Source organism: Garra rufa, chromosome 16 (assembly GCF_049309525.1).
Source record: "Garra rufa chromosome 16, GarRuf1.0, whole genome shotgun sequence".
In the NCBI taxonomy this organism is placed as follows: domain Eukaryota; kingdom Metazoa; phylum Chordata; class Actinopteri; order Cypriniformes; family Cyprinidae; genus Garra; species Garra rufa.
Window position 1 is genome coordinate 32673927 of NC_133376.1, and position 22491 is coordinate 32696417.

At 36.3% G+C, this 22491-nt stretch overlaps 1 protein-coding gene across 1 annotated transcript; it reads right to left on the minus strand.

The window, feature by feature from the left end:
* f9a (coagulation factor IXa) lies at positions 1-5053 on the minus strand. Its single transcript, XM_073820960.1, has 8 exons — positions 4912-5053; positions 4557-4732; positions 4453-4477; positions 3361-3474; positions 3111-3242; positions 2666-2970; positions 2398-2524; positions 1-727 (listed from the first exon to the last, which is right to left on the minus strand). Exons 1-8 carry the CDS (start codon positions 4964-4966, stop codon positions 147-149), a joined length of 1515 nt encoding a protein of 504 aa, XP_073677061.1. The 5' UTR covers positions 4967-5053; the 3' UTR covers positions 1-146.
* Between the last annotated feature and the right edge of the window lie 17438 nt (positions 5054-22491).

Genomic DNA, 22491 nt, shown 5'->3' on the forward strand with positions numbered 1-22491 from the left:
TATAATTGATGAAATGCTGCACAAGGTTTATTGATGGAATCTTATTGGCCAGCCAGGGTATGGGGGTGGAGCATGACTACAGTTGGTTACAATGAGGTTTGAATACTCCATGTGTGCAGATGACATCTCAAAATAAGAATTCAACGTCACTGGTCTACATTTTTAAGCAGTACTCCTTTAGTAACTCCCATGACGTGTTGTATCCATCGATAATAGTTACCAACCTGTGTGTACACGCCATACTTCCCTTTCTTGGCACATTCTTCTCCCCAGCTGACAATACCTGTGAGGAACCAGGTGTCGCGGTAGCGCATGGCGTGAGGTCCTCCACTATCGCCCTGACACGCGTCTTTAGGAGAATCCGAGTATCCCGCACAGAACATTAAGTATGTGATGGTGTCACTGCTGCTTTCTATACACACTGATCTGTCCACATAAGGCAACTCGACCTTTTGTAGAGTCACTGCACTTCGGCCTTGGAAACGCAGACGGCCCCAGCCGCTGACAGTAGCCAGGGATCCAGACTGCAGCAGTGAGTTGGAGAAGAGCATGGGTCCCAGGCAAATGGGACGTACAGTTGGGGTAAAGCGGATGGGGGTGCGCAGCCGCAACAAGGCAATGTCATGATTGTAAAGGCTTACTTTGGAGTCATAACGGGGATGTGAGATTAAACGAGTCACGTTCAGATTCTGTTCTGTGCCTTCAGTCTTGGAGACGTCATGCTCCCCTGTGAAACAAACAGTAGCTGTTTAGTTTAATAATAATATTTATAAATGGTCTTGGATCAGCTGAATCAAATGTTTCAATAAAATATGTAAAGATTTTTAAAATAAATTCACTTGAAATGCAATGAAGTATTTTGCGCGCACCAAGGCTGCAAATTAAGGTTGCAAATTAAAAATTAGATTGTGAAATATTATTTCAAGTTAAAATCTGAATTTTCAGCAGCCATGTATACACCAGTCATTAGTGTCACATGATCCTTCAGAAATTGTTCTAATGTGCTGATTTGGTGCTGAACAAACTTTTCTTAGTATCATTGTTCAAAATAGTTGGGCTGCAGATGTATTTATTTATTTTTGTGTAGAAACCTTGAGACATTTTTTAAGATTCTCTGATGAATAGAAGGTTCAAAAGAACAGCATTTATTTGAAATAGAAATATTTTGTAACATTATAAATGTTACAATTTTGCTTAATTGAATGCATCCTTGTGGTAAGAAAAGTTTATTTCTCAAAAATGAAAATCTTGTTGACCCTAAACTTTTAAACAGGAATGCAACACACTACCAGTCAAAAGTTTTTGAAGAGTAAGATTTAGATGTTTTTTTAAAGACATCTCTTTTGCTCACCAAGCCTACATTTATTTGTCAAAAGTACAGCAAAAACAGTAAAATTTGAAAATATTTTTACTATTTAAAATAACAGTTTTCTATTTGAATATATTTTAAAATGTAATTTATTCATGTGATCAAAGTTATTTTTTTCAGTGTCAGATGATCATTAATCATTCTAAAATGCTGATTTGGTGTTTAAGAAACATTTATTATTACTATTATTATTTTACTATCATTAAAAATATACAAGATTTTTTTGATAAATAGAAAAATCCAAATATCAGCATTTTTCTGAAACAAAAAGTTTTTGTAACATTATACACTATACCATTCACAGTTGGAGTCTGTGCTTTTTTTTTGGAAAAGAAATTAGAAATAGAAATTAATACTTTTATTTAGTAAGGATGCTTTAAATTGATCAAAAGTAATGATAAAGACATAGTGTTACAGAAGATGTCTATTTCAGATAAATGCTGTTCTTATGAACTTTCTGTTCATCAAAGAAACCTGAAAAAATTCTACTCAGCTGTTTTCAACATAATAATAATAATAATAATAATAATAATAATAATAATAATGTTTTTTGAGCAGCAAATCAGAATATTAGAATGATTTATTAAGGGTCATGTGACTGGAGTAATGATGCTAAAAATTCAGCTTTGAAATCACAGAATTAATTACATTTTAATATATATTTAAATACAAATAAAAATAATTCAAAATATTACTCTTTTTTGAAATCATGAAATAAATGCAGGCTTGGTGAGCAGAAGAGACTCATTAAAAAATAATAAAAAGCTAGTATATTTTGAAATATTCTTATATATATTAATAGTCTGTTTTATTATTATTATATAAATCTGACAAATATAAAAATAGTGAAGAAACTTAAATATATTTTTAAGAAACAAGTCTTTCTTATCTTCCATTTTGCTTCAGAAGTTAGGATCTTTTACTGGAAGTCAAAAATATTGACACAAAGTTTTTTTAAATATTGGCGCCATACATCAATTTAATTGAATCAGTATTTCCTTGGCTGTTGTTCTGTTGTGGGGTCTTACCAACTCTGATGTAGAAGGATCCATTCTGGCTTCCTACCAGACAGTGTGCTGCAGTAATGACCCATAACTGGTTAAGAATGGAGCCTCCACAGAACACCTGCTTTGTTGAGCGCGCCACCAGCGCCACCTAGAGATCAGCATTTAACTTGGATAAATTACATGATTTTGGGTACATAAACAGATTGAGTTATGTGCCAGTAATTTCATAATTTACTCAAAGATCATTTGATCAAGGCATTTTTTACTCTTATAGCACATAGTGTTTTACCTGCCAAGGGATTTCTCCAGGTACAGCTGGATTGCCACCAACAATACGACTTTTTGGAGCACTTACTGTCGGTACAGGAGACGTTAAATACTCATCAAAGGCCCATCTGGGAAGTTTAACAAAAGATGACGGAATTGTGTTGCCTTTCTGTTTAGAATCTGTAGGGGGTGTCCAACCGTCCGGTTTAGAAGTGCTGGATGTGGATTTGATTGTCTTATTGGAAGTCTGTGCAGATGTGTTCGTGACAGAGGTGGGACCAAACTTTCTCACAGCTGTTTTACTGACTTTGCCACATGGAAACTTAACTAGTAACACATAAAAACGTTTTTTTTTTTTTAACGTTTTGCATTATAAAGTTTGCTTGCAGTGCATGTCTTTCTTTAAAACAACTACTTATTCTTAAATACCGAACGTAGCTCTTCACATTAAAAATTAATGAAATCACCTATAGGTTCACACGAGAGTCCATCTTCTTTGAGTTTGTAACCGGATGCACACTGACACTCTGTCTGAGACTCCATCACAACACAGAAATGCTCACAGCCTCCATTATCAACCTCACACTTTTTGGCAGTCACTGAGAAACAGCACAAAGCATATTTTTGATTATCTTCAGGAGTTTATTAGATTTTCATTATTATTATTAGCTAAACAAAGTGCACTGTGTGTTTGAGAGAACAAGGATCTTGTCCAACCTATTTCACAGTTTTTGCCGACATAGCCTGGTAGGCAGTTACAGCTGTATGTGCCCATCTGGTCCTCACATGTGCCTCGGTTTTGACAGGGTGATGATTTACACTGGTCCCCATCTAACAGACAGGATCATTTATTAACAACTGGTAAGAAAAAAAAAACATTCACCTTTTTTCCCATAATAGTGGCGGTGGCCATTTGTAAATTAATGGGTCTCGCTTCCGCCTGTCACTTGCTTTCAGCTAGTTTTGCCGCAACAACTTGTTTTGCCGCTTGATATTGCAAAGTGGTGTGTTTTACCATATTATTTTAATATATTGCCTTAATTATGAACACACTGGTTTGTAGAGCGAACAGTTTTGCCGTTTGCTGAACTTTGTTATTTTTCTTGTTATTTCCTCACAGCGGCTAATAAACCGGACATTTTAATCATTTGTCTAAACGTTACCAGAAATTGATTTTATTTCCTAAATTCTGAGTTTGAGAATATAACGATGTCAAGTTCAAATATAATTTAATTTATTGATCCAATAGCTACCCAAACATACATCATGAGGACGTTTTTAACTTTAAACTGTCACTTCTGGTCATAATAACGCTTCCTCTAGTAAAAACATGTATCCCCTGTTGTCACATTAAAATACATCAATATATTTGTAACCCTAAACCACAAAACCAGTCAGTTTTTTACATCATGTGAAAGCTGAAAGTGAATAAATAAGCGTTCCATTGATATAGTTTAGGATAGGACAATATTTGGCCGAGACACAACCATTTTAATGATCTATATGTTGTTACAAACACTTTTCGCACAAGATGGACTGGGGTAATTTGGATTACTTGTGAATTGTGATGTTTTTATCAGCTGATTAGACTTCTGACGGCACCCATTGACTGCTGAGGATCTAAGTGATGCAAAATTTCTTAAAATCTGTTCCTAAGAAGACACAAACTCATCTACATCTTGGATGGCCTTGAGGTGAGTACATTTTAAGCTAATTTTAATTTTAGGGGTGAACTGTTTCTTTAACATATAGGGATCTTCTCCTGTTTGCCCTAGGTAAACATGACAGTAAATGATTAAATGCACTCACCAATATAACTTTCCCAAAACTCCATCTGAAAAACACAGACCAAACACATATTTGCTATATTACACAATGCACGACAACTGACGAACCACAACTTGTCTACTCACTGTCTTTTCATCATTTTCAAAAGCTTCTCTGGCCTCCTCCAAGACACACGTCTCCTCTATACACTCCCTCTCCACATTCCCCTTCAGAAACTCCTCAAACAGTCCTGTGTTTGCTCGCCTGTGTCTCCGCAAAATGCTGTCAGCCTTCTCTCCATCTAAAAACACTGATCCTGGGGCTGTAACAGAGTTTGAGAGTTTATAATCTTTACTGGAGGGTAACCACTGAAAGCATACATGTGAATTTGATTATTAACCCTCAGAGAGTCAAAAGGCAAATGCCAAGTGTGCCTGTCATGTTCTCTGTCAGGTCTAAGAAGTCTTATTTATGAGAGATAAATAGTTTTGTAGATCTTACCCGCCAAGGTCTGCAGCAGAATATATGGGAATAGAACAAGAATGAATAAAGCCATGTCAAACCAAATTCGGTCCTTTGTTATTCCACAGTGAGCTGACAAATAGCCTGAGCCAATGCTCCAAAGTACACCTGTCTACCACACTTCCACACAAATGACTGGCACTGGTATTCTGTTTGAGTGCGAGAAATAAAAGTAGAACAAAACAATCATTTTACGGAACATTTCACAGTCATATTTGTGTCTGAGGAGCTGCAAGTGATTTGGAAAAATATTAAGAGGTATAATATTTTACAAAATGTATTTTGGACTAATGTGTACACTTAGCAAAATAATTACATACAATAAATACAAAAGTTTACATACACCTTGCAGAATCTGCAATATATAAATTATTTTATTAAAAAAAAGAGGGATCATGCAAAATGCATGTTATTTTTTATTTAGTACTGACCTGAACAAGATATTTCACATAAAATACATTTACATACAGTCCACGATAGAAAATAATAGTTAAATTTATAAAAATGACCCTGATCAAAAGTTTGCATACACTTGATTCTTAATACTGTGTTGTTACCTGAATAATCCACAGCTGTCTTTCGTTTTATTTATTTATTTATTATTATTATTATTTTTTATTTAGTGATAGTTGTTCATGAGTCCCTTGTTTGTCCTGAACAGTTAAACTGCCTGCTGTTCTTTACAAAAATCCTTCAGGTCTCACACATTATTTGGTTTTTCAGCATTTTTGCGCAATATAATAACAATATAAATGTATTTATATTGCATATGCATGAAAATATGTAGCCTTCATATTTTAGAAAGATTTCACATCGCAAACGGATCTTCTTTTTCGAAAATCTTTGGCATCAAAATCAAATTTCCACTAGATGGCGCTGCTGCTTCAATGAGTAGATCAATAATGCAACCGTTAGATGTTAGTTTTCCCCTCTTGAATGAGTTTAGCGTTCATTGGTTTCCTCTTTCAATGTAAGAGGAAAGAGATGACACGATGAAATATGCAATACTTCATAAAGAAAGAAAGCATTATAGTTTATATATATTCTCCACAGATGGGTCCTGGATTTGGGACTGTGGGAGGGGCTGAATCAGCATGTTGGAGAACAACCCAGTCTACGGTTCAGTTCCACTGTAAGTGCTCTTGATTTCTTCTCGGCCCTTGGGAATCTGTTATCTTCTCAGATGGAGCTTTCTTATTGACTGTGGGCTTTTCGTTTTCATCCAGCCATTACGGGGCTGAATTATTCATTTCTAAGTAATTAACACTGGCCATCAATCCGACTGTATGAGTGCCAATCAATCTGTAACTGAGAGTTAGTTTTCATTGCTGAGACGGGCTTTGGCTCACAGCCTCACGAGCAGCAATCAACAGACTGTTATTGCAGCTATAAAAGCATGAGTAAAATGACTAACGTTACATCGCTCAGAACTTTTTCATTACTGCACTTACTGCTTGGAAAAGCTTTACCCCTAGTTAGCCTTGAATTCACAGCCATTTTTAAAACCAACACCATCAGTCAGTGAAGCTAAAGTCTCTGAAGGCAGAGCTATATTTAGACTAATCCAGACAACACGCTAAAATTGTTGCAAACTTTGTCTCGTTTCTACTTTTTTGGACTACTTTTCCCAACGGATTCTGTAAAATAATATACAAGTAAGAATATAAAATAATTTAAACTCAAATCAGTATTTAACGTCTGTATATTTGGGGAGCTGACAAAATCTGTTCTAAGAACGTTGTGCTAACGTTCCCATTTAGTTATGGAAACGTGACCATTGAAAACATATTTTTTTAATAATTTGGTTCTTGTTAGCTAGTATATGGTTTAGTACACTACCAGTCAAAAGTTTTTGAACAGTAAGGTTTTTTTTAAAGAAGTCTTTTCTGCTCACCAAACCTGCATTTATTTGATCCAAAAGACAGCAGTAAGTAGTAATATTGCGAAATATTTTTTACAATTTAAAATTAACTGCTTTCTATTTGAATATATATTAAAATGTAATTTATTCCTGTGATCAAAGCTCAATGTTCAGTATTATTACTCCAGTCTTCAGTGTCACATGATCCTTCAGAAATCATTCTAATATGCTGATTTGCTGTTCAAGAAACATTTATTATTATTATTATTATTATCATTAGCAATATTTAAAACAGTTGAGTACATTTTTTCAGGATTCTTTGATGAATAGAAAGATCCATAGATCACCATTTATCTAAAATAAAAAGCTTTTATAACATTATACAGTCGTGGCCAAAAGTTTTGAGAATTACAGAAATATTGGAAATTGGAAAAGTTGCTGCTTAAGTTTTTATAATAGCAATTTGCATATACTCCAGAATGTTATGAAGAGTGATCAGATGAATTGCATAGTCCTTCTTTGCCATGAAAATTAACTTAATCCCGAAAAAAAACTTTCCACTGCATTTCATTACTGTCATTAAAGGACCTGCTGAGATCATTTCAGCAATCGTCTTGTTAACTCAGGGGAGAATTTTGATGAGCACAAGGCTGGAGATCATTATGTCAGGCTGATTGGGTTAGAATTGCAGACTTGACATGTTAAAAGGAGGGTGATGCTTGAAATCATTGTTCTTCCATTGTTAACCATGGTGACCTGCAAAGAAACGCGTGCAGCTATCATTGCGTTGCATAAAAATGGCTTCACAGGCAAGGATATTGTGGCTACTAAGATTGCACCTAAATCAACAATTTATAGGATCATCAAGAACTTCAAGGAAAGAGGTTCAATTCTTGTTAAAAATGCTTCAGGGCGTCCAAGAAAGTCCAGCAAGCGCCAGGATCGTCTCCTAAAGAGGATTCAGCTGCAGGATCGGAGTGGCACCAGTGCAGAGCTTGCTCAGGAATGGCAGCAGGCAGGTGTGAGCGCATCTGCACGCACAGTGAGGCCAAGACTTTTGGAAGATGGCCTGGGGCCTCATTTATAAACACTTGCGTAGAAACCATCCTAGATTTTATCTAAGAACTTTTCTGATTTGATCGTAAGAGCGATTCAGAGAAACGAACGTACCACGAAATCCATGCGTACGCCAGTCATTCGGTTATAAATCACAAATGATCGTGGAATTGTGTGCAGCTGAATGTTCCGCCGTCGAAACGCCCCTGCTTAATTAATTAACATATAAAATGAGCTCATTCCTAAAGCAAAAACTCTGTGACAATGGCAAGTAAAAAGGAGCGCAAGAAATCAAATTATAGTGAGGCTGAACTATCTGCAATACCAGGCATTACCACAAGGAAACGGTCGTACGCCAAGCTGGAATCTGACGTGGAGATAAGTACTTTTCCACGTCAAAGACGGTTTTTATAAATCTGTACTTTGACGTGGATTTGATCGTACGAACACTCTAAGATCAAATCAGTGCGTAAGAAAGTTTTATAAATGAGGCCCCAGGTGTCAAGAAGGGCAGCAAAGAAGCCACTTCTCTCCAAAGAAAACATCAGGGACAGATTGATCTTCTGCAAAAAGTATGGCGAATGGACTGCTGAGGACTGGGGCAAAGTCATATTCTCAGATGAAGCCTCTTTCCGATTGTTTGGGGCATCTGGAAAAAGGCTTGTCCGGAGAAGAAAAGGTGAGCGCTACCATCAGTCCTGTGTCATGCCAACAGTAAAGCATCCTGAGACCATTCATGTGTGGGGTTGCTTCTCATCCAAGGGAGTGGGCTCACTCACAATTTAGCCCAAAAACACAGCCATGAATAAAGCATGGTACCAAAACACCCTCCAACAGCAACTTCTTCCAACAATCCAACAACAGTTTGGTGAAGAACAATGCATTTTCCAGCACGATGGAGCACCGTGCCATAAGGCAAAAGAGATAACTAAGTGGCTCGGGGACCAAAACGTTGAAATTTTGGGTCCATGGCCTGGAAACTCCCCAGATCTTAATCCCATTGAGAACTTGTGGTCAATCCTCAAGAGGCGGGTGGACAAACAAAAACCCACTAATTCTGACAAACTCCAAGAAGTGATTATGAAAGAATGGGTTGCTATCAGTCAGGATTTGGCCCAGAAGTTGATTGAGAGCATGCCCAGTCGAATTGCAGAGGTCCTGAAAAAGAAGGGCCAACACTGCAAATACTGACTCTTTGCATAAATGTCATGTAATTGTTGATAAAAGTCTTTGAAACGTATGAAGTGCTTGTAATTATATTTCAGTACATCACAGAAAAAACTGAAACAAAGATCTAAAAGCAGTTTAGCAGCAAACTTTGTGAAAAGTAATATTTGTGTCATTCTCAAATCTTTTGGCCATGACTGTACACTATACCATTCAAAAGCTTGGAGTCAGTACGTATTTTTATTTTGGAAAATATAGAGATAGAAAATATTTATATTTCAGATAAATGCTGTTCTTCTGAAGTTCCTATTCATCAAAGAAACCTGAAAAATTCTACTCAGCTGTTTTCAACATAATAATAATAATAAATGTTTTTTGAGCAGCAAATCGGAATATTAGAATGATTTCTGAAGGATCATGTGACTGAAGTAATGATGCTAAAAATTCAGCTTTGAAATCCCAGAAATAAATAAAATTTTAAAATATATTCAAATAGAAAACTGTTATTTTAAATAATAAAAATATTTCAAAATTTTACTTTGGGTGAAATAAACACAGGCTTGGTGAGCATAGTTTTTAAAAGAAAAAACATTTCAAATCTTACTGTTGAATCATGTCCAATTTCAATTCAACTAGTAATTCTTTTCGGCTTATACTTTTTCAATATCCACCTTTTTCTTCCCATTTGTAAATTTTATGGGTCTGGCTTCAGATCTCATATGTGTCCAGCTATTGTTATCTGTACCTAACAGCTTGTTTTGCTGCTTGATAATGCAAATAGCTGTGTCTTACCATATTATGTATAATATTATGTTAATTATTATCTTAATTATGAGCACACTGGTTTGCAGTGCAAACAGTTCTACCATTTACTGCATGCTGTTAATCTTCTTGTTATTTCTCTATAGCAGCAAATGAACCGGAAGTCTCACCCATAAGGCTTACCTCCACGTTAAAGAATAAGGTGGATCATTTTAGAGCCTGTCCTAATACGTGCATTTTCAGTCTTAGCACTTGTTCACTTGTATACTTACATGACAAATTTCCTGTATTTGGTCCAAGTTTTCAAGTGTGCATGCAGACTGCAAGTGTCTGTTGCAAGTAAAGTTTTTACAGAGCTTTAGTTACATATTTTGATTTCTAACTGTCTGTTCAGTAGCCCCTAGAGTAGATTTAGTGTACATTAAGGGCTGAGCTTTGGGATTTTTCTCTCTTATCATCCTGTCATGGGCACATACTCTCAAGTGGCCAATAGCACAGGTGTCCTTTGTTCCAGTGAACAAGTTAAAAAAAGGATTTACCAGATCTCTTCTCTTCTGACGCCATTAATGTAATGCTGTCAACTCGACGGATGAAAATTTTACCCTGTCATAGTTTATTTTGTGATAATAACAGGCTAACTGTACATTTTCCTTACTTACTGTGAGAGAAAACACTATCATTTGGAAAAATGCAGTTTCTCTCACCATGTTTTGGCATACACTTTAACTTCACTGGGCTAAACAACATTGAGCCTTGGCCTGATACACAGCAGGTCCTGAGACTGTATAATGTTGTGATAGCAGGCCAGGTTGGAGTGGTTATGCGGTGCATGTGGGAACTGAAGCTGATTTATAACACAGCACCATTGATTTCAGCAGTGATGTGTGTCTGTCTGCCTGCCCAATTAGATTAGAGGCTACTGCGAAAGATCAGCCCACTCCAGCAGATAATAAAAATGTGACGCCTGTTCAGTGTAATCGATTATGGAGAGCATCCTCACTCTGGGGAGGTAAGCAGATCGCAGAGGTCCCAGCCTTGTGAACTCTGCACAGGACCCGTGTAGCTCATTAGAGTCCCTGAGCCACTTATTTTTGGCCTCAAAAAGCACCTGACTGGGTGTAACGTAATGTGCAGACAGAAGGGGTGAAGAGAGAGAGAGATGAGGAGCTGTGCAGTGTTGCAGTGTTAACTGTATCAGGAAATGATAACAGGTACTGTACAAGACTACACTGTTTTCCGAGATGCTTAATGTTCCTATGAGCCACACTATGTTATTTAAAGAGATAGTTCACCCAAAAAGGAAAATTTTGTCAGTAATTACTCACCTTCAAACCTGTAAGACATTTGTTCATCTTCAGAACACAAATAAGAAATTTTGATGAAATCTGAAAGCTTTCTGACCCTGCATAGACAGATATGCAACTATGTATAAGGCCCAGAAAGGTAGTAAGGACATTATTAAAATAGTCCATGTGACATCATTGGTCATTAACTGTAATGTTATGAAGCTACGAGAATACTTTTTTGCATGCAGTGAAAACAAAAATAACAATTTATTCAAAAACTCTTCCTTCTTTTTTGTCTACGTTGCACGTCTACAAGAGTTTCAATGTCAGTGGTGTTGCTATCTATGCAGGGTCAGAAAACTCTCGGATTTCATCAAAAATATCTTAATTTGTGTTCCAAAGATGAACAAAGGTCTTACAGGTTTGGGACGACATGAGGCTGAGTAAGTAATAACAGAATTTTCATTTTTGGGTGAACTATCCCTTTAAAGAAATTATGTTAATTTACTCACCCTCACGTTGATCCAAACCTTTGATATATTACTTTCTACCTTAAAAAATGAGTTATTAGGCACAATGTTCATGCTGCTCTTTTCCATGATAGTGAATGGTGACCAAAAGCACTGTAAAATCAGTCCATATGACTCATGAAATAGCTTTTTATGAGATAAAAACAGAAATTTTAGACAGAAAGTCTCACAGTTCTCATAGGTTTGGATACATATTAGATATTCTAACATGATGCATCACGATATACCACATGATACTGGTTTATGTGTGTCTAGTAAGCGGTCTGGATTTACCAAATGCAAATATGCACATATTCAAATATGCACAAATGAGATTTGTGAGCTACAGCAGCAGGGTAGATTATCTGGAAATAACAAATTGTAGTCTGTTCCTCACATAAAGCTATTGTTTGAGTTCAGAAGACTTGGAATGTAGTGTACAGTCGTTCACTAGTTCTCTAGTTTGTTTCCTAATCTCATTTTCTGTTTTACTATGAGTATTGCTGACTCTGTGATGTTCTAGTGAACATCTTGTACTTCATTTAAATTGCTTCGGAAAAAAGCACCTGAGGAAAAAATGTACACATATGGACTATTTTTGAATGCATTCTGTCGTTTGTCTGCTAGCCATTCACTTTCATCTTCTTTCAGTTTTTTTTTTAAAGATTTATTTTTGGTGTTTTTGCCTTTATTGTTACAGGACAGTATTTAGACAGAAAGCAAAGTGAGAGAGAGAGAGGTGAGACAGGATTGGGAAAGGTCTGTGAGCCGGGACTTGAATTTGGGACACCCGATGTGCAATGCCGCTATATGTCGGCACGTTGCCCATGAGGCTGTTGGCACTGACATCTCCTTTTAGTTCTATGGAACAAAACAGGTTTGAAAATATATAAGGGTGAGTAAATCATCACTGATGACTAAAAGTTTGGCAACAGAGGTACTTGTGTATAGCATTACTGTATATAGGCCATTTTACAGAATTGGTGCAAAGTCAGAGTTGGAAACCAAATATTTGTATGTATAATATCTAAGGTACACATTTCTAGTAATTGTGCAGTTAATTCTCATATTGTATTTTCAGAAAGTTTTGGAATATTTGTCCTCTCCTCAAATTTGTCACTGCCGAAACACATTAATAATAATTTAGGAGATTTGTATTTTGAATCCAGTTTTCTTTGTTAAAGGCAACAAGTTGATCATACTGATTTCAAAGTTTAGGATTCATTAGTTTGAATATACATTGAACCAAACACTGTCATAACATCTTTGTTGATAATTCAGTATACTTTATTTTTGACAAGACATCTCCAGTTTCGGTAGTGACTGCACATTTTTATTTATTTTTTTACTTGCATACTTAAACTCTAGTAAAACATACTAAAATACAAAAAATGTCATAACTGTACTAAAATTTGGCTTATTTTCCCTTAAAAGAAGGATTATGTGTTACCTTTTGCCACTACCAAAACGGTTTGTGTTTCTGTGACTGTTTGATTGTGACAATTTAATGGGATAACACCCAGAAAAACAAAGATGTCACTACCGAAACTTTACCAAATGTTTCAGCAGTGACTTGTTTCAGTAGTGATAATTTTAGATACTTTTGAACCTAGCTCAAAGATGTTAATCAGCACTTGGTTAGCTAGCACAGTTCTGAACAGTTGTACACATATAAAAACTAAATGTTATGGCATAACTCCCCAAAAAGTGTGCTTAATTGCAGAAAAAAGGTTAAAAAAAAAATTTACACTCAGATTTTTTTTGAACCCATTTACTTCAAAATGATGGGATCTACCCAATGGACTAAAACATACACTGTATCGGTAGTGACATGAAAAATGCGGGACACATAAAGTTTATATAAAGTTTAATAATTTACAAAGAAAATATATATATATTTTAACTATAAAAAAGGTATTTTTAATATCAGCAATGAAAAAGAAACACCTCCCAATTGAAAGTACCAAATAAATTATGATTTTATATATACTACTGATATTTAAAATATTATTGTGGGTTTCAGTAGATAATAGAAGGATCTTAGTAAACATCTGAGATTTGAATACTTAAATGCTTTTCAAATGTTTTTTGTTTGTGGGACAGCATTTTGCACCAATTCTGTAGAATGGCCCATATATGGCCATTTAGGCGTACATGTGATAACCAGGACATGTAGATTAATATATTTGTATATTGAAGTTTTAGATTATATGCTTAATAAAACCACTAACTGAGGTTGAGTTTCACATGAATTTCTTCCTTTAGCTAGATTGATTATTCTCCAGAGACAGCAAGGCACCAGGCCAGACCGCAGATATATAGCAGTGAACATCACAGTGAACAGTGAGAACAGAAAAGCATCACACCAACAGGAAACGGCAAATAGACGACTGAGAAAGGTTGTGTTATAAAGGTACTTCACTTTGCTTTGTACGTTTTTAGAAAAACGAGAGAAAAATAAACTTTGCACCATCTCAGATGAATGCAGACAGCCTAAGAATAGCAGGCTGTCTGAGAGCAACCTTCACATCACGCAGGCACCACAATCTCTGCCTCTGTTTCTGCGGGTACAGGGATTAGCAGTGACTCACCATGTAAATCCTTACTGTTTTCCTCATTCTTGGAGAGCGCAGTACGGACATCCGTCACTCCTCACCGTGTGTTTACCCTGCTGCTGCTCCTGCGGGAACAAGGGAGCGTGTGTGGGTGTGTTTTCAATCACGGTGGCATAATGAACCAAAGCTATTATTCATGCAAATTACATATCATTTTATCGAAGAACCACTTTCAGAACTTTTAGGTCATGCACTGGGGCTTCAAGTCTTGATTTCTGCTTATAAATTGACCCTCTAACCATAGTCAGTTTATCAAAGTATAGCTCATGTGTGTCAACTAGCCCAGTTTTGGTACAGTAGCACTGGTTATTTATCATTAAAAAAAAGTTGGAATAAAAAGCAAAGATTATTAGATATTTAATCATGTCAGTGTCATGTTAAGCTATGTGTGTCAGTGTGTTTAATCAGTTTGGATCATGACTGATGACCGTGTGTCGAATCTCTCTCATCCTAGACGTGTCCTGACATGGAAGCATCCCATTTATTTTCTAAAGGTGAGCATAGGGGCATTTGCTGCTGCTGGCTCTGACATCTGTCTCCCTTTCCACCATTAAATCACACGGAGCGCTCGCGACTCCCTTCCTGTGGGCGCAGTTATAAATGGAACGACTGCAGGCTTGAAGGATCTGCCCATGCCTGAGTCTCCTGGACGTGGCCATTGACATTAATCTGGTATTTGTTCGAGTGCACCTCTGTTAATTAGCACAGTCATTCTGTGAGTCTGAAAGGGTAATGTTTCACACCCACGGCCCCTGTGCGCCACTCCAGCTCGGCCCAATCTAAGCAGCTGACATTTAAACAATCTGCTTGATATTTAGTAAGAGGATGAAAAGAAATAGCTACTTTATGTGTGCACAAAACTGTAAACACATTTCTTTGGACTCTCTCTCTTTCTCAATCTACAGGCCTGAGTTTGACACCAGGTCTGACATTAAGCGAGTATGTGAAAACCCCATTGACACAATTGAGAAATGATTTAGTGGCCATTTATGGATTCAATTCAATTCAATTCAATTTTATTTGTATAGCGCTTTTCACAATACAAATCGTTGCAAAGCAGCTGTACAAAAAATGTAGGCTACTACAATATATTTAGTAGCTTATTAGTGGTGACTACTGTATGTTAAGTCGATGTACATATGGTATAAATATATATTAAAAAAATTAATAATGGTGTAATCAAAAACAGATGATGAACACTAATAGTAATGATTATGTGTTGCAATCAAACTTGTAGAAAAATTGTGTAGTGCTGTATGTTCTTTCAAGGCTGGCATCATCGGCGGTCCTCTGGGGGGTTGGCATCATCTCTTCTTCTGAATCCGGGCTGAATCTTGTGTAATTCCTAGTTACCACGGGATGGAAACCCCGTGGCAGAAACAGAGAAACAAATAGAGAAATAATTAGCGTAGCTGCTGTTCCAACCAAGCAAAAATTGTGTGTTTTGCCCAAGCTGAAAAATGTTGATGTGCATTTGATCAGATGTAACTGAAGTACAACGTTATGAGATACATTATGTGAATGCTTGGCTAAAGAGATGAGTCTTTAATCTAGATTTAAATATACAGAGTGTGTCTGAACCCCGAACGTTATCAGGAAGGCTATTCCAGATTTTTGGAGCCAAATGTGAAAAGGCTCTCCCTCCTTTAGAGGAAATAACAGTGCATCCGTCTAGTTGCAAATTGCAGTTTAAGAGATTCTGTGTACTGTTTTTTGGTCCAATAAGTAATATCTCGGTCTTATCTGAATTTAATAGTAGAAAATTATTGGTCATCCAGTCTTTCACATTTTTAACACATTCTGTTAATTTTGCTAAGTTAGAAGTTTCATCTGGTCTTGTTGAAATATATAGTTGAGTATCATCAGCATAAAAATGGAAACTAATCCCATATTTCCTAATAATATTACCAAGGGGTAACATGTAAATTGAAAATAGCAGAGGACCTAGGACAGATCCTTGTGGCACTCCATACTTTACTGGTGTTAGCTGCGATGACTCCCCATTTAAATAAACAAAGTGATAGCGATTGGACAGGTATGATCTGAACCATCTTAAAGCCTGCCCTTGAATACCTGTATAGCTTTATAATCGATCTATGAGTATGTCATGATCTATAGTGTCGAGCGCAGCACTAAGATCAAGTAAAACTAGCAATGAGACGCAGCCTGGATCTGACGCAAGTAGCAAGTCATTTGTGATTTTTACAAGTGCAGTTTTTGTGCTATGGTGGGGCCTGAAACCTGAAATTCTTCAAAGAGATTATTATTTTGCAAGAAGGAGCACAATTGAGCAGACACAACTTTTTCCAAAATTTTAGACATAAATGGAAGATTAGAAATGGGTCTGTAATTTGCCAATTCACTAGGGTCTAGCTGTGGTTTCTTAATAAGAGGCTTAATAACCGCTAGTTTGAATGGTTTTGGGACATGACCTAAAGATAAAATGGATGATCAACAATTCAGATTGTAAATGAACTGCTAAGTTAAAAACTGACACTGGGGTGGTACTGTACATTTACAGTACTGATATGCACCCCTTAGGAGTAAATAAAGTACAAAGGTGTACTTTTTAATATGGTACCGCCCCAGTGACAGCTTTTGTAACTTCTTTGGTAACTGCAGCATTCTAATTTTTATATTAGAGCATGGTGTACAATCTATGCTCCATGGAATAATAACGAGAAGGTTGGAATTTTAAGAAGGTTTTTTTTTCTCCAGTTCATTTGTCATCCAAATGAATTAAAAAAACCTCCAAGTCCAGTTTCATTGCCATTACACTACCATTATCCCACCACCACCACAATCAGCAGCTGATGATTACAGTGGAAGTGCAAATGTCTAGAAACAGTGTCAATGCGCCCATGTAATTCTGTGATGGCCCAATTCACAAGTTTCCAAACATTTTCAAATGCAGGACTGCAGATAATGTTCTTACCATATTACACATAAAATTTAAACCCACATTTAAGATGACATTTAGCTAAGCTGTTAAAGAAGTTAACTTCCAAAACAAACATTTACAGATACTGTAATTTACTAACCCCCTTGTCATCTAAAATGTCCATTTCTTTCTTTTTTCAGTCGATAGGAAATTTTGTTTTTTGAGGAAAACATTTCAGGATTTCTCTCCATATAGAGGACTTCTATGGTGTCGGCGAGTTTGAACTTCCAAAATGTTTAAATGAAGCTTCAAAGGGCTATAAATGATCCCATGTGAGGAAGAACGTTCTTATCTAGCGAAATGATTAGTTATTTTTCTAAACAAATTGACAATTTATATATTTTTTAACCTCAAAATGAGATGGGAGTTTTTCGACATATCCTAACTTTCTTAACCCAGAATACACAGAGTTCAGGCAGAGCTAGACAAGATGAGCATTAGAGGTTAAAAAGTATATAAATTGTAATTTTTTTCAGAAAATGACAGATTGTTTCGCTAGATAAGACCCTTCTTCCTCGGCTGGGATCGTTTAGAGCCCTTTGAAGCTGCATTTAAACTACATTTTGGATATTCAGACTTGCTGGCACCATTGAAGTCCACTATATGGAGAGAAATCCTGAAATGTTTTCTCCAAAAAACATAATTTCTTATCGACAGAAGAAAGAAAGACATGAATATATTGGATGACAAGGGGGTGAGTAAATTATCTGTAAATTTTTGTTCTGGAAGGGAACTTCTCCTTTAACATTTTTTAAATGTTCTCAGACCTCCAGGATTCATTCAAATGCCAAAAAGAGACAATCACACACATTTTGTTCATTCATTATCTTGAAGAAAAGTTCACATTGTGCCTTCCAGACTCTTTATTCCCCCTTTAGTCTCTTCCCTAGTGTTTTTTCCAACAGACCTTTGCTTATCTTCAGAACACAAATTAAGACATTTTGATGAAATCCAAAAGCTTTATGACCCTGCATAGACAGCAATGCACCTACCACGTTCAAGGCCCAGAAAGGTAAGGACTTTGTTAAAATAGTCCATGTGACATCAGTGGTTCAACCTTAATTTTACGAAGCTATGAGAATACTTTTTGTGTGCAAAGAAAACAAACAAAAATTTTTTTTCAACAATTTCTTCTCTTCCGTGTCAGTCTTTGACGCAAGTTCACGAGAGTACCTTAGTTTTTTTGTTCTAAAACTATGACAGATTTTCAGTGCCTCATTGAAATGATTTTCAGTGTCAGTCTGAGACCACATCAACAATCTTGGAGTCAAAACCTAATTTAAACCTGGAAATACGAAACAGGAAGATTAAACTATTTCTAGGTCACTAATCACATAAGTAAATTTGCGACATTGACCATGTGACTCATTGTACAGACAGATCTTCTTGCTTCCAGTGAATCATCTGGGTGTCATCTCAAATCATGCTGAAGAACATGATCATCAGGTCTGACACAAACAGAATCTGCAAAATGTTAATTATTTTACCAAAATAAGAGGGATTATATATGCATGTCATTTTTTTATTTAGTACTGACCTGTATAAGATATTTCACATAAAAGATGTTTACATATAGTCCACAAGAGAAAATAATAGTTGAATTTATAAAAGTTACCCTGTTCAATAGTTTCCATACACTTGATTCTTAATACTGTGTCGTTACCTAAATGATCCACAGCTGTGTTTTTTTTTTTTTTTTTTTTGTTTAGTGATAGTTGTTCAGGAGTCCCTTGTTTGTCCTGAACAGGCAAACTGCCTGCTGTTTTCAGAAAAATCCTTCAGGTCCCACAAATTATTTGGTTTTTCAGCATCTTTGTGTATTTGAACCCTTTCCAACAATGACTGTATGATCTTGAGATCCATCTTTTCACACTGAGAACAACTGAGGGACTCATATGCAACTATTAACTATAGGTTCAAATGCTCACTGATACCTCAGAAAGAAACAAAGCATTAAGAGCCTTTTTGAACTTTTTGAATTTGAGGATCTGGGTAAATGTAACTTATTTTGTCTTCTGGGAAACAAGTAAGTATCTTCTGTAGCTTCTAAAGGGAGGTACTAAATGAAAAAATATGATATTTAAGCAAAATATTTGTTCAAAAGTTTATAACCCTGGCTTAATGCATTGCTTTTCCTTTTGGAGCATTAGTAAGCGTTTGAAACTTCTGTAATAGTTTCATATGAGTCCCTCAGATGTCCTCAGTGGGAAAAGATGGATTTCAAAATGCTCATTAATGATCATAGGTGTTATGGTTAATTTGCATACACCATGGTTTGATCACACTCACTGACTTCCAGAAAGCAGCAGATCTCCGAAGGTTTGTGAGAGATATAACTCTTCGGCCATAAACCCAATGGGGTCAATTTTGTGCCAATTTTAGACGCAGAAGATGACAGAATTGTGGTGTCAGGTCAGAGCTTTTGACCTCAATTCTAACAGTTGGCTGACCCCATTGAGACCTGTCATTGCTAGCATATGTGCACTATACAGCAATGAAAGAAGAAGTGCTGATGTAGCAAAGACAGTGGATATGAGTGATATCCTCTCTTAGGTATTTAATAAATACCTTTGTGGGTGGTAAGCAATTATTTATACTGCAAAGTCAGCCATATGACCCTTAGGTGTGTATGCTCTCATATGATGTCATAGCAGAGTATCATAACAGGAAATTAATTACTTTCTAATCAGCCTTGCCCAGTGCACTGGACATATCAATATTTACAAAATAAGCCTTCTAACTAAAACCTCAGCACAACAGCGGTCCATAAATCACTCGCTCTTTATTCCTAAAGCACTTTTCTCTCTGTCCCAGAAAATTATTTTAGGAACAATCCCAAAAGGTCCTGAAAATGGCATATTTTCTCATCCATCATTTGGTCTAAAAAGTTTTCTGTTTGATCGACCACATTGACAGGATTGCTGATGTGAGATCATAGATTTATTTAAAGCAGTAAACTTATAAATACTGAAACGAAATGTATGACGTCTTTGATAAAAATAAAAACTTCTATAAAAGTTTCTCTTGTGTTCTACAAAGTAAGTTTGAAGTGTGCGCCTCCTCGCAAAACAAGTGAGAGAAAATCACCATGACTGTGTCCTGCCTTTGTAAGTAAAGCTGCCATTAATGTCAACCCATAACTCGAGTGCTCACAGCTGAGCTGAGCCTTTCTTCATGAACATTTAGATAATTGTTGCCCACATAATAGTATCGTTCCAACCATTCATCAGTAAAAGCATTTCAAGGACACCTCTGGAAAGCAACACCCCTGACTTAGCACTCTGAAATAATCTTTCATCCTAACTACTGTTATTTTACAGGTTGATTGAGTGACAACTGAGTGGCACAGTGGACACCGTGGGAGAGTCACATCGGAGCCAAAATTAGGTAAACACTTAGGCCCGGTTTCACAGACAAGGGTCCTAGACTAAAATGTAAGTCTGAGCTGTTTGAACTGAAAGAAACTTGCACTGACTGAACTTAAAATATATCGGTGTCTTTGTTTTGTCTCAAGATGCACACCAGTAATGTTTTTTTCTAAGCATGTTTATAAAAATTACTTAAATATCCTAATTGAACTATCTGCTAATCCTGGCTTAGTCTAAGCCCTGTCTGTGAAACCGGGCCTCAATGTAACATATTTTGACATGATCATGTGACCAACTGGGAGAAGTTTGATTGGCAAAAATTAGGATTTGAGTTTGTTATTGCTGCTATAGAGTGTTTTCACAACGCGGCATCAATCGGCCATATTGGCGGCACTTTACGTAAACAATGCCACTGATCCAAACAAAACTTGCATATTTTGCTGATTATTGCTGCTTAAAATGGACAATTATTGTCATGTTTTAGGATGTAGTAATTGGTCAGGCCACGAAAAACATTTGGAGTACTATAGACTGCTAAAAGTTATAACAAATCAAGGAAAAGAGTGCAAAAAACTGTCTGAGGAAAAAAGGCGTTTGTGGTTGGCCAAAGTGAACCAGGATTTCCAGGGCAAGAATCTTGACAACATTCATGTTTGTTCTTATCATTTCCAGTCAGGTAGTGAAATATTAGGCTAATACAGTGGTCTTCAACCCTGTTCCTGGGGACCCACTGTCCTGCAAACTTTATTTTCAACCTGCTTCAGCACACCTGCATGTGTATTCCTAAGTATTCCTAAAGAGCTTAATTTCCTGCTTCAGGTGTGTTTGATTAGGGTTGGAGCTAAACTCTCCAGGATAGTGGGTCCCCAGGAGCAGGGTTGAAGAACTCTGGGCTAATATCTTAATTAATACTGCTCTTATGTATCTTTACCACCTATTAACAGTTTGGCAAAATATTGTCCTCTATATGATTTAGCAGCTTCCACACATTTTTTAATGGTTTAGACAGCAAAAATTAGCAGAACAACGTATTCAGTAGTACATTAACTGTGCAGTCCATGCTGTTGTTTACATTCAAGTATTGCCAGTATGGTTGTGCATCTGGGTAACTGACCAAATCTTGACATAAGTGCAAACCCCCTGTTGGGGAATTTGGTAAAGGGCACTACCTGACAGAAAACATAGGACCCTTACACTTCCCTTAATCTCCCTTATTTGAAAAGAAACTATATTAGTAACCATTTCTTGATAGCAATTTTTAATTTGAACAATGTACATAAATATTGTATAAAGTATGGTAAGTCTGCAATTTTATGTGCATTATCTTATTTACCATCATTAAATTGATAATGTATATATTATCAGTATACAGTCTGCTCTCTAGGCTAGGGAATCAGTCATTGACAGATTGATATTACTCAACCACTAATCAATACAGTCCTAATAAATCATTTAGTACATTAAATATAACAACAAACCATGGTTACATGTGAGTGATCTGTTGATTTAATGTATGATGTTCTATATGATCAAAATGATGAAGTGGAACATGTACTGTGTTTGACCAAACCCAAACATGCATTGCACAATTATAATATTACTGGACTTGTATATTTCTCTTTGCTGACAAGCAAGTTGCAAAATAGGGAGATCATTTTTCAGACAGACGTTTTCATCATGTCATCCAGCTGGTGACCCTATTCTTCATTGATTAGTAGCACACTGACCTACATGACCTTTTGCATCCGATTGGACATGGCAAATATTGATTCACCATTTGGAAAGCTGTACCTCTCTAATGCTTTCAGACCTAGTGCAGAAATTTCTTATGCATCTCTTGGTTCTCATGAATACAAATGAAGTAGGATGAGGCTATTAATCTGTGCTGAAATCCTGTCTCGCTACAATGTACATGCAAAAATACTGTACGCATGTCAGTATTGTACAGTATATGTATTGTGTGGATTTTGACAAGATAAGGAGCTGCCAACACA

Bases quoted from the DNA above. Each gene is read 5' to 3' on its own strand.
- f9a (XM_073820960.1), bottom strand. From the start codon at position 4,966: ATGGCTTTATTCATTCTTGTTCTATTCCCATATATTCTGCTGCAGACC. The intron at 4,478-4,556 runs GTGAGTAGACAA...TGTGTTTTTCAG, and splicing joins TTGAAAATGATGAAAAGACA to ATGGAGTTTTGGGAAAGTTA. The intron at 3,475-4,452 runs GTGAGTGCATTT...CCTGTCTGTTAG, and splicing joins GTTTTGGGAAAGTTATATTG to ATGGGGACCAGTGTAAATCA.